This window comes from Pseudochaenichthys georgianus, chromosome 24 (genome assembly GCF_902827115.2).
Source record: "Pseudochaenichthys georgianus chromosome 24, fPseGeo1.2, whole genome shotgun sequence".
NCBI lineage: Eukaryota > Metazoa > Chordata > Actinopteri > Perciformes > Channichthyidae > Pseudochaenichthys > Pseudochaenichthys georgianus.
The window spans coordinates 12,330,939-12,342,934 of NC_047526.1; the positions used below are offsets into that span (position 1 = coordinate 12,330,939).

The following is an 11,996-nucleotide window of genomic DNA, read 5'->3' on the forward strand; positions in this document are numbered from 1 at the left end:
TGGGATGGGATGGCTGGTTTTTGAAAATGGCAAAACAAGCCTAGAGAGAATACCATGTAATTTAGGTGATTATGATTCCAGTAACAATTATTAATCAATGTATATTTCACTTTAAAACTCCCTATAGTAGTATAAGCATTTGATGAAATGTACTTTCCCCCCCACTCCATGCCCTGTAGCTCCATGTCCTGTAGCCTGCTGAAGGTTCAATGTAAACTAAACCTTGTACCTTATCAAGAACCTCAGTGGCCCAGCGCACCCCCTCCACACAGCTGTGAGCAATAAGCCTCCCACGCCCATCTCCCTCACCTTCTGAATGCGTGCGTAAAAGGCAAGTTTACCGAAACCGGTTGGCTGGGCTGTGCGCACACAAACACATCCACTCGAACCGGCGGATGAACTTCATCTGGATAATGGATTAACGCATCAGACAGATAGCAAAAAACAACGCACAGCAACTCCAGATGTCAATGTATTGGAAGAAAACACCCACCCACCCACGATGGAGTGACTCACAGTTTTAAGTAGTTGAATGAGCGAGTGCCGGTGCGGACGGATAGATTCTGCGTGGGGTATTTAACTTCTTTCTGGTACTTAAAACTCGACCAACTGTGGGTTTTATGGGGAAGGGAATCGTTGGGCTCGAGCCGCCATACGGACTGACAGTTGCTGCACGAGGCGCTAGTGCCAGATATGGATAGCGAGCGGGATACCTCCGGACGCTGGTGCGCATCTTCATAAAGTGCGACACTTCCACACAAAACTGCATTTGTCCCGAGTCAAGGTTGCTGACAAACGGAGGCTGAGCAAGAAGAACTTCATTTCTCCCTGCTTTTTAGGGAGGATAGTTTAAGAAAAAGTAGGCTACTTTAGCAAATCTACACAGGAAGCTTTGAAGATGCTTCCAGGGGTCGCGAGGAGATTTCACACGCTGCTCGTGATTTGGTCGATACTTCTCGTGAGTTTGGGGACCGGGTTTCCTACCAGACACAAGAACGTTGCCCACAAAGTGAGTTTCTTTCACATATTCTTTACGTGTTGGCTTTTGTTAAGTTTAGAAAGTTACAGGGAAATAAAAAATAAAAAAACTGCGAAGTATTAAGATCACACCTGCAGCAAAAACAATTGTGACGTCTGATTAGCTAGCATGTGTATGTTTGCTAACTGTTGTTAAGTGTCCATACTCATGGTCTGCTTTGTTGCTACACGTAGTAACTGTATTAATGTCAACTTATAGTCTTACTTTAATATGATCATTGACAGTATCATTTAAATATGACAAAATAAAAAACGTGTAGCTTTTCTAAGTACATTGAATGAAAATTGACAAAATTAACGAGGTCATTAGTAGTCTAATGGTTTGACAATTAAACCAGGTGCATTTTGGGAAATTTGAAACATGATATTAGCAAGTAATTTCGGTTATTTCCAACATATGTTCTACATTTAACTAGTAAAGGTAGAATTTCATCGAAAATATTGGAACAAATAGATTGTACAGTTCCCATCAGATGAAGCAATCAATTAACTAGGCTGAAATTACAGAATATCCTCATCAGCGCATTCTGCTCTCTTTTGTTTCACTTCTCTCTCCATGTATAGTAAGGTTTGCCATCACTGGGCATACATCCTGCTATAATAAATCCAAACTCTCTCTCTACACACACACACACACACACACACACACACACACACACACACACACACACACACACACACACACACACACACACACACACACGCTGTGCAGTGTGTGGTGTGTCTCTGGGAATGTTTGTGTTACACACGGACATATTTGGATATCAAAGCCTGTTTGTGTCAGGGTTCAGTTTTTGCCTTTGAACTCTCCTTCTTGTGTGGCCTCCCATGGATGCCCTATTGGGACTCTCTCTCTCTCTCATCATCATCCTCTCTCTCTCTCTCTCTCTCTCTCTCTCTCTCACATATCATCTGTCTGATTGATGTCAAAGCAAAAGGAGACAGAGAGGAAAAGAGGGAGGGAAGAAGAGAAGGGAACGATTAGTGAGGAGACGAAAAAAAATCTCACTGCGGCTTGTGCGATTGTTCATTTCGTCTGGCTGCAGTTGGTGTGCCTTTCGCCTGTGACCTTCTGGACGCATAAGTGGTGGATGGAGAGGAGAGATTAGCAGAGGAAGGAGGAGGGGAGGATCAGTAAAGTGGGTGCCCGGTAACGAGATGCTTATGTAACCAGAATAAGGCGAGCCCACGGCATCTCTATCACTGGAGCTTGGGTCAAGTGTCATCCATCTGATTGTTTACATTGGCCCTTTTTTGTGTTAATGTGGAATTTCCTGTTTTTGGTTTTACCCCCATCTCTCAGCGAAAAACAAGAGGAAAGGGGGGGTTTGTGTTGAATTGGCCTCTTTGCTAAATATTGGGACCTGTTTCCCTTTTACCCCCATTTCCCATCGTGACCTTTGCAACCTCAGCCTGATTCCACCAGGCATGCATTTGTTGTCCATTTGTGAAAGATGGCGATCAAAGATTGTCCATAGTTTATTGTTTCTGTGTAATGGTTTGGAAACAGCCAAGTGCAGAGGCCTTTGATATCTGCGGGTGCATAAATCCGGGCTGCCACACGCCCCCCACCCCACCGGATCCTGTCCCTGCCCCTCACCTCAGCCCCTGCTGCCCCCATAGGCGTCACTTTGTTTTGAAAAGTTTTGCGGTCACTTTCTACAGACGAAAAAACAACTAGTGTATTCCTTGCAGGGGTGCCCACTGCCCAATATACTCAGGCTTTCTCTTTGTAAGCAACACCTAAAGACAACGCAAGACCTGGTTTCGCTCTACAAACCTGACTCAACAGACAGAGAATGGAACATTTGGACAGGAAGTAACTGTCTCAAGAACTTGGTAAAGTTTCTGAACGACTTATGCTCGTTTTTGGGTTGTTTTAGAATTGGTAGTCTAAGGGGGAAGTCTTTTTAGCATACTCTTTTACTAGAAAAAACTAGAGCAGTGGTAGCAATGTTTGCTTTTCCATTCTCTATTCAAATTTTAGTAATATTAAAATGTGTCACATGTCCAAATTGCCCCACTTGGAGCCCCAAAAAACAGCCACCAAGTGTGAACAGACAAACTGTTCTCTAGATTATACATGCTCGCAAATAAACCTCAAAGTTTATTTAGTTTATACTTTTCAGAAAGCTTTTAACAAATTAAAAAGTGTTTGGGACATGTCACGAAGCGTAAATGACAACAATGGCTGCCCCCATCCAGTCTCAGACCTCCTCTCCCTACCCTGAATGTCTGTCACCAAGAGCAGCATTATTCGACAGTTGCCTCAATATGCATCTTTTAAATATAGTAAGAGGAGGACACAATGCTTTGCTTGATTTGAAGTTCCTATGAGAAGCAGTCTCCAGATCACACCGAGGTCCCCCACTGCATCCAGATAGCCTCCCAGTTAAACACACTGCATGCCATTAGCCAGCGGGCCTTTGATCAGAAGCACCCTGCTACAGAGAGGAGAGCAGGATCAGAGAAAACGCGGGGGAGGTAGAGAGGAGGAGGAGGAGGAGAGTGATATACAGAGTGAAAGAATACAGGATCCAGATGTGCAACAGGACGAAATAAGGAGGGTGTGAAAGTATTTGGCCTCTCTCGTGACTGTGGACCCTCTGTGTCTGTCTACGCGTGTGTGTGGAGGTGTTGGAGCATGTGTGTGAATTTGAAATATTTTCACTGTTGGTCATATGCACCAGTAAATGAGTCAAATGGACATAATATCGGAGGATTTCCACAATAAAATCGTATACCAGACACCAGACAAGGTGTTATGTAAGAGAAGCAGACGCATGGGGCCCATATTGCTTGCTATGCTATGATAGAGAAAAATGTAGCTCTTTCATAAGTTACATATTTATTTCCCCCCATAGATTGAATATTACACATTAGCTTGGAGGCATTGAAATCTGGTGCATCTTATACAAACATTTAAACATACAATTCACAAAGATTTTGTTTTTTTTGGGAGGAAAAGCTTGATATGCCAATAAGGTTATCTTCTTTTCACCACCAGTTTACAGATATCTGGGGAGGGGGCCAACTTCTCTTCATCCATCATTTATCATGCTTGACAGGCTTTTCCTCTAAACAGGCTCTATGTGTTCACATGCTTGAATTTGACCGACCACATAACTTCTTTATGGGATAATCAGAGGCAGCCAGTGAAAAGTACGCCCTGTTCCAGGGGCCAGAAGTATATATCATCAACCATTTGGTCATTCATTTGACATTTCTTCTCCTCTTTAGCCCTCCAATGGCAACTGGTTTGTTCTGAGCAGACCGCAAAATGGCTCAGGTTAAATCTCAAGGTCTGGTTCAACCATTTGTTTGAGCCAATTTAGCATATTCAGGATGATATAGAAGTGAGTGAATGGCAGACCAGGGGTTCATTAGAGGGGTTCGGATTTTGGTTTGGACCAGGCATGAAATAGATATGTATTCCATTAGACATGAAACGGACGCATGCCCGCTGGAGACCAACCAAAAATTCAATTTTGAGTGACCATACTCCAGATACAGTACATATATCTACAATTTCCCACCATTATAATGTCACCTGTAATCTCCATCCATCTCAGGAGATCGACATTTCCTCCCGCTGGGCTCACTAACTGTAAAACCTGGAAGGTCATATAAAGTGGCGTCCGTAGTGGCGGCAGCGCAGCAGGTTCAGACACGCTCGCACCGACCCAGGGGTCCCACGCCTCCCAGGCCCTCTCATTAAAGCTAAAAGAGGATCTCTCTGGCACAGGCCCCTCTTTGTCCACGGCCCGGATGCCATGACTGTTGTGGGAAAAAAAGGAAATGAACGAAAGCCGGTTGGTTGGTCACTTGGCTGATTAGTCGGATGCCTCGGGGGCTTTTTGGAATTGCTGACCAAGCTACAAAGTGCTAGATGGTTTCAAGTTTTCCTCTTGGAAACAGGGCACTAATTGTTCTTATATTCATCAGTGAGTCGCTATAAATTATGGATCCTTTTTTGTCAGTAGCCCCAAAATAGCTACTGGCCTTTAAATGTGTTCGAGTTGTCTCCATTTCCCTTTTTATGTTTTGGGTGTTGTTTACTAAAGTCAAAGTAGTCATGTAACGTCTTAAATAATGTCACTATTTTGTTGTTCTGATCCACATAACATCTTTATCTTTCATGTCCTTGTATTTCCAGGCTCATGGCCACCAGATTCACAGTGCTGGGGTCCAATATGTCCCTGAAACTTTGGAGCAGCAGAACCAGGTCCAGAGTATCCTGCCTGAGCCCCATGGCCCCCAGAGGAGGTGGACCCACCCCCACCACCGCTCTGTTGGTGTTCTCCCACAGCCGGAGCCTGAGGAGGAGACCAAACCCTTCATCCTGGATCTCAAGAACTTCCCAGACCTGGCAAATGCTGAAATAAACTCGCAGAACCCAAACATACAGGTGAGTCCGCAGGGGGGGTCACACTAAATTGGAGATATGCAGTTTGGGAATTCCTTAGATTGCCGTCGTTATTACATTTAGGGATACATTTCAACCATTCATGCAAGGAGAACATTTTGACTTTCATTGTGCTCAACAAAATCAACAGTGTAATCTTTGTAACCTGTGTTTATTTTAATTCAAAACAGGCTCTGTGATAATAAGTGTGAGCCATTAAGTCATCATCTCATTCTAAATTGACCCAAAAAGACGTTCTGTTTAACTTCCATCTCAGAGCAGTTATTCTCTCCGACTCTGGTCAGTGTAATCAGGATGTGGTTAGAGGGACATAATGATGCCGGCCTTATGTCTACATCAAGTACAGAAACCAATGAAATGTCTGATGAGTTTTCATGTAGCCTATAGACCAGATGTACCATATTCTGACAGAAAGATATATTCAACAAAGCATTTCCAATCCTTTCCTAACTGCGAAAGGAATGTCACAAAAGTTACAGAAAGATTTTCCCCTGTAGTCTCTGCATTGCCTGGTCTTCACATCAGCTGAAGTGGGCCTTTGGAAGTACTGTAGCATCTAGGATGAGTCATATTGAGGTAATGAGAGGTAGTTATCCAGAAGAAATGCTCACATTCTCTCCCTGAGAGGATGGTTTGATGGCTGAATGCTCATGCTCAAGTCTCGCTGGCTGATTTTGATCTTGGAAGCGAGTTCACTTGCTGAAAAATGTATCCGCTGATTTGAGTTAGTTGATTTCTTAAGAAGAGCTTGTAACTGAAGCAGTAAAGCTGCACTCAAGTAGATATTTGTATGACAACAGAACAATAGTGGATAGCTCACTTGTATGTCATTGTCCTACACGGTTAATATGTTGCCAATCACGCTACAATTTGTTGTCTTGGTTTGATAGTTTTAGAGAGAGTTGTTCACAAACAGGGCTTTGTAAAACAGTGACACAGATGAATGGTTTACAGTAGCTTAACAGAGGGCCTCTGTTTTCCCATGTAGGTAACCATTGAGGTGGTGGACGACCCCCAGATGGAGGTAGAGATGGATCTGGCCAAGGAAAAAGAATGGCTCCCCTCCTCTTCCTCCTCACCATCTTCCACGGTGGATTGGCTCGGAGGCAAGAAGCTTTTCTGGCCCCTTTTCTGGAGTTACACTGACGCCGACTCCGGCGAGGAAAGCAACAGCCGCTCAGGGGCGGACGAAAATGGTGAGGAAGAGGAGGAGGAGGGGGATTACTCTCTGGATTACGGAAGCGAGGAGCCCTTACCAAGCGGAGTGGGCGAAGACTGGGATACGCGTTGGAACGAGGGCTGGGATCCAATACAGAGCTACTACGGTAAGGTTTGCCAAGTGGTACACTTGCTGGCTGTTAGAACCAGCAGATGTGACTTCCTGTGTTTTTATTAAGTATAATCAAAAAAGGGATAAGTGTGGAAATACAATTGCTGTTGTCTTCATATCAGAAGAGAGACAGAGATAAAGGGAATGTCTGAAAGCAGAGACAAAGGGAGAGAACAACAGAGTGGTTAAGGAGGCTGCATGATAACTATCTTCACAGTCAGAGTACCAAACGATGCCAGCATGCGAGGCAGCATGAGCACTCGACCATCAGGATATTGCGGGTTCTGGGCACTTTGAAGTCGACACTGGTCGTGCTGGTCGCAGAGGCCCGCTTTTTGAAGATGGGTCCGATGCGCTCGCTAATGGCAGCGTGAGGCCGCCACTGTTCCCTGGGACAAAACAGCCCTCTGCTTGTGGACAATTAGAGGGCAGATTTGGAACACAGAATGACAGGGGCCATTCGGCTGGCCCCTTTCATCTTTCCCCGGGACCCCATGGGCCCCCCCCAGACCCTGGCGGCACTCACAGCCCTCTGCGGCTCAGCCTTTTGAGCCAGTTCAAGAATTTCGGGGGGCTCGCGGGGCTGTGCATAACTTTAACAGCTATTTCCCCTCTTAATTCCACCATTGTCTGGTGGGAAAACATGTTGTGCAGAGAGAATTATTAGTATATAAAGTAAATAATAAGAGGGAAAGAGAAGGGTAAACATATTGATTGAAAGGGAGAGAAGGTGGAAAAGGTAGAGGAAGATATAAATATATATACATATATATATATATATATATATATATATATATAAAAAAGAATGAAATAAAGAATGATATGTGATACCTGATCTGAGGCTTGGCAGTCTGTAGCCATCGTGTGTTGGTCCGACTGAAGATCAGAGCTCAGTCATGGACTTGCCACAGCCACATTTTTCATTCTTCAGAGATATTTCCCAAAAATACAAATCTGTTCATGATTGATCTTTTTGTTTTTACAAAGTTGTTCTCAATATATTGGCTAACTCTTTAACTTTTCCCCGTACCCATTTATGCCAATATATAGATTTGATCCCTTTAAGTGTTGTGCATGTAGTCGAGCAATCAAAGGGAAACAATGCCTATTAAGTGGTCACATCTAAAGACTGAGCGAACATAAATCAAGGATGTCTGCCTTAGCTTCTTCTGTAATTAAGACTCTCCTGAGACCTCATTCCCGTATGGCCACATGGCGAGTTGGCAGCGCCCACAAAGTCAAATTGGGTGCTCGCTACACCCAAGCTGGTATTTCTGCACCCACCTCGCCTTTAATCAAGAATGACTTGTTTTCAGTGTTATTAACACCACAAGGAAACATGGTGCGGAGGCGGACAGCCACAGCACAGCTTCTTTCTCTCTAATTATACTGAGGCCTTCTTAAAAAGAATATGGGTTTGCATGGGAAAGGTTAGACCAGGAGAAAACATTTCATGGATATGCACTGAGACTTTAAAAGCCTATTCTGAATTAGAAAAGAAAAAACATTTTCTCAAGTTCATAGTAGTGCAAATACAGTTTGTGACCCTGACTGTTTGGATTTTGTTTTCCCAGAGAAGGAAACAGATGAGTGGACTCCCTGGTCTCCCTGTTCAGTGACATGTGGAAACGGTGAGAGGAAAAGGACCAAGTCCTGTGGCTACTCTTGCACTCTGACAGAAGCCTCCAAGTGTGACCTGGAGCCTTGTCCCGGTGAGATTATATTTCCCTTTTTAAAATATAAATACTAGAAAGACAGGCCAGAATGTTTAGATTTTTATCCTGCTTTTTCTAATCTACACTCTCTGCTTTTTTAGGTGATGTCAACACTGTAGTAGAGCCATTCCCTTTCGCGATGGAGAATGGCACAGAGCCATTTGGAACAGGTATGTTTTTTGTAATGGACAGCTTCATTGGGCTAAAGGACAATTACACATTTTAACCTATTAACGGCAAGCTGGTTTTACTGTACACTATTTTACAAAGCATAATCAGCCTGATAAATACTGTAGTTGTAGGTCTATGAACCCTTGGCTAATTAAAGGGCCATGCCATTTTATATAAGGGATTTTAGAACTTGATTTCTCAATTCTGTAACAGATTATTATGGATGCCAGAATTGAATTTAAACTTGACTACAAATGGCTGCTGTTCATGTAACGCACAATTTCATGAAGTTTTGCTGTCTTCTTTCTTACAGATGTGGACAGCTGCGAGAAGTGGCTCAACTGTAAGAGTGACTTCCTCCAGAGGTACCTCCAACAGGTGATGTCTGAGCTGCCCAGCTGCCCCTGCACTTACCCCTCTGAAGTGTCTTACACCGTGGTCAGCGTCTACGACGACAATCACGGCCGGCCATTCCGCTGGCGCGATGCCAGTGGCCCCAAGGAGCGCATGGACATCTACAAGCCGTCAGCGCGTAGCTGCATCCGCTCAGCACTTTCAAGCGATTCATCCACTCTAGCAGCGCAGCACTGTTGCTACGGCGATCGTGGACGGCTGATAACACGAGGGAAAGGCGCAGGCACGCCTAACCTGATCAGCACCGAGTTCTCTCCCGAGCTGCACTTCAAGGTGGACGTGCTGCCGTGGATCCTATGCAAGGGAGACTGGAGTCGCTTCCACGCGGTGCGGCCACCTAACAATGGGTTGAGCTGCCCAGAAAACCCCCACGAAGATGTGTTCATGAATGAACTGGAGGAAGCCAGGGAGTACTGAGGGACCACAGCCAAAACTACCACTTCAGAGTCAGAGGGCCCAATCCTAATTTGAGAGGAGACAGCCTTTTAAAAATTATGAAATATTACGCCATGCATTGACTCAGAGGAAATGTGATTTTGAGGTGTGTGGGGTTTAGGTGTGTGTGTGTGTGTGTGTGTGTGTGTGTGTGTGTGTGAAGTGTGGTTGTCTCAAGTTAGGATTTGCCACAGTTTCCTGATATCAGGCTCAATGGAACTAAATGACAAGAATGGAAAAAAAAAAGCAGTGTTATCCCATCGCTTGCCAACCTGTTCCACATCTGGGATACCATCCAGCTCTCTCTTTATATTCACTCTCCTGGGTGCGTGTAAGCATGCTGTCCACCTACTGGCTTTGTTTGATAGTGTCCTGGAGCGCTTGTGATTGACAATTCGCAACATGTGGTAAACATCCTGATCATGCTTCTTGTAAGTCTTATGTTACGGAAATGTATGAATGTGGGTTGGTTATATTGATGAAACAAACGCATGCATGGGTAGAGTCCAACAGAATATGAATATCCCGACTATGCTGCTACATTATATAATCCATCAGGTTTTTACAAAGGTATTATGGGGAACAAGACAACAGGACAACATAAACCCAAGAATTCTCACAGTAATGTACAATGGACACAAAATTATGAGAATACTTTATCTCAAAAGTTTCGTCACACAGATTGATTGATTTATGCGATTTCTCACATTTTCACAGCCGGGAAGATAATATGATCCGGGTGCCAAAGAGTTAAAGAATCAGACTGTTGGTGCCTGCGTAGATCCAGCCTCCTAAGTCTCTACGGTGCAAATGTAGGAAGAAATTAAGTTCTACAGTGAGTACATGATGCTCATAGATCTCTACGATGTTCTCAGGGGGACTATCAAACCATGATTAACACATCTGTTCATTTACCTCGACAACGGAGCACTATTGGAACTACTACAAAGTGTATTAGGGTAAAGATTAGTCGCAGGGTATCAGATTTCTAATCCATGCTTTTTGTTCAGTTTCAAAAAACAGTAAGGAACTTTATAACTGAAGAAGCTGTTAAAGCATTATGTGTGATAGAAGGATGTCATTGCTGCTTAAGATGTGGGCTTAGGGTCTTTGGGTTTATAGACAGAACTTGATTGGATAGAAAGGACATTCCTATACACTTTGAGTAAATACCCTATAAGATATAGTGCAAATGATTATAACAACAGTTTTAGCATTGAAGCTATAATAAAACTCAGCACCTTACTCAAATACTTAGTATAAATATCAAGTAAACATAGAAATACCTTAGAGCGCCAGGAATCGCCCATTCTATCCAGTCTCATTCTATGGATGTTCGCTCCAAACCTTTTTTCAGGAATTCTGCTTCAATATGTGATATGCAAACACGCATTTACATTTTGGAATCACCAATTTTAAAAGGAAGGCACTTTATTTAAAGTATATATAAATATATATCAAAATGTACTCGTGTTTGCCATTTGTTGTTGATAGTGTTATTGTGAAGGAAAACTCGCCAGAAATGCTGCATTGTTCTTTGAAAGTGCATATATCAAGTGTTCTGTTGAGGAAAGCATGATTTCTTTTTTGTGATTTCTGAATCTAGTATTACATATATGGTGTTGTACAGTATTTATTTGTCTGTTCTCTTTTTTTAAGTTTGCTGAAGCTTTTGAAATGTCTCTTTACTCAACATGGTGCACTAATCTGACTGAGAAATGAAGGCACCCATTATCAAAAGGGAAACCCACTTGCCTCATATCACTTCATACAGCAACATCAAGTGTTTCATTCTACTTTGTACTGCAGTGCTCTATGAATATGTTGTTGCAATTATGCTGAAGAAATATATAAAGACCTTGCATTCATCATCTGACTTTCGTTTCTTTTTCCACACTTAAGATACTGTGTAGCCGAGCCAACCATAGCATAGTACTGTCAAGCAAATTCCTAAAGACTCAACTGAGTACTTGTACCCTTTATTTACGGACATACCAAAACTTTCCGTAACTTCCCTCTCCAACAAAACAGGTACAGTGCAGCAAGCATTCCTTCAGAGTGCAAACATGTCACTGCCCTATTTCAGCAACAGGCTGAATATTAAGGACAGCCAATGGGGGATACTGTACCAAGACCACCATAGATGTCATAAACTTCTGTTAAGGATGTAAGCAAATAGAGTTTATGTAAAAATAACACATTTATGGGCTAGATGCTTGTTTGTTCTCTTGCCAACAGTTATGTAAATATTGATACCACTCATGCCTGTACATATTAAGCTACAGGCAACAGACAGTTAGCATAGCTTAGCAAAAAGACAGGACACATGGGGAAACTGCTACTTAAACTAAAGGTCCCATGGTTGAGGTCTACTAGAATAGATTTACATTGTTCAATGTTCCAAACTCACATTGGTTTCTCATACAGCATCTCTGTGTATTCACTCTCTGTCCTAAACGGCTTGTTG

At 43.1% G+C, this 11,996-nt stretch overlaps 1 protein-coding gene across 1 annotated transcript; it reads left to right on the plus strand.

The window, feature by feature from the left end:
• The first annotated feature begins 290 nt into the window (after nt 1-290).
• On the plus strand, nt 291-11,386 carry ism2b (isthmin 2b). Its single transcript, XM_034075422.2, has 6 exons — nt 291-1,009; nt 5,195-5,446; nt 6,453-6,789; nt 8,369-8,506; nt 8,611-8,679; nt 8,994-11,386. The coding sequence occupies exons 1-6, from the start codon at nt 899-901 to the stop codon at nt 9,509-9,511; spliced, it is 1,425 nt and encodes a 474-aa protein (XP_033931313.1). The 5' UTR covers nt 291-898; the 3' UTR covers nt 9,512-11,386.
• Nucleotides 11,387-11,996: the final 610 nt, after the last annotated feature.

What these genes read in the sequence shown, in the direction of transcription:
- ism2b (XM_034075422.2), top strand. Translation starts at nt 899, where the DNA reads ATGCTTCCAGGGGTCGCGAGGAGATTTCACACGCTGCTCGTGATTTGG. An exon ending in ACAAGAACGTTGCCCACAAA is followed by an intron (nt 1,010 to 5,194) that starts GTGAGTTTCTTT and finishes TTGTATTTCCAG; the next exon opens with GCTCATGGCCACCAGATTCA. An exon ending in CACAGAGCCATTTGGAACAG is followed by an intron (nt 8,680 to 8,993) that starts GTATGTTTTTTG and finishes TCTTTCTTACAG; the next exon opens with ATGTGGACAGCTGCGAGAAG.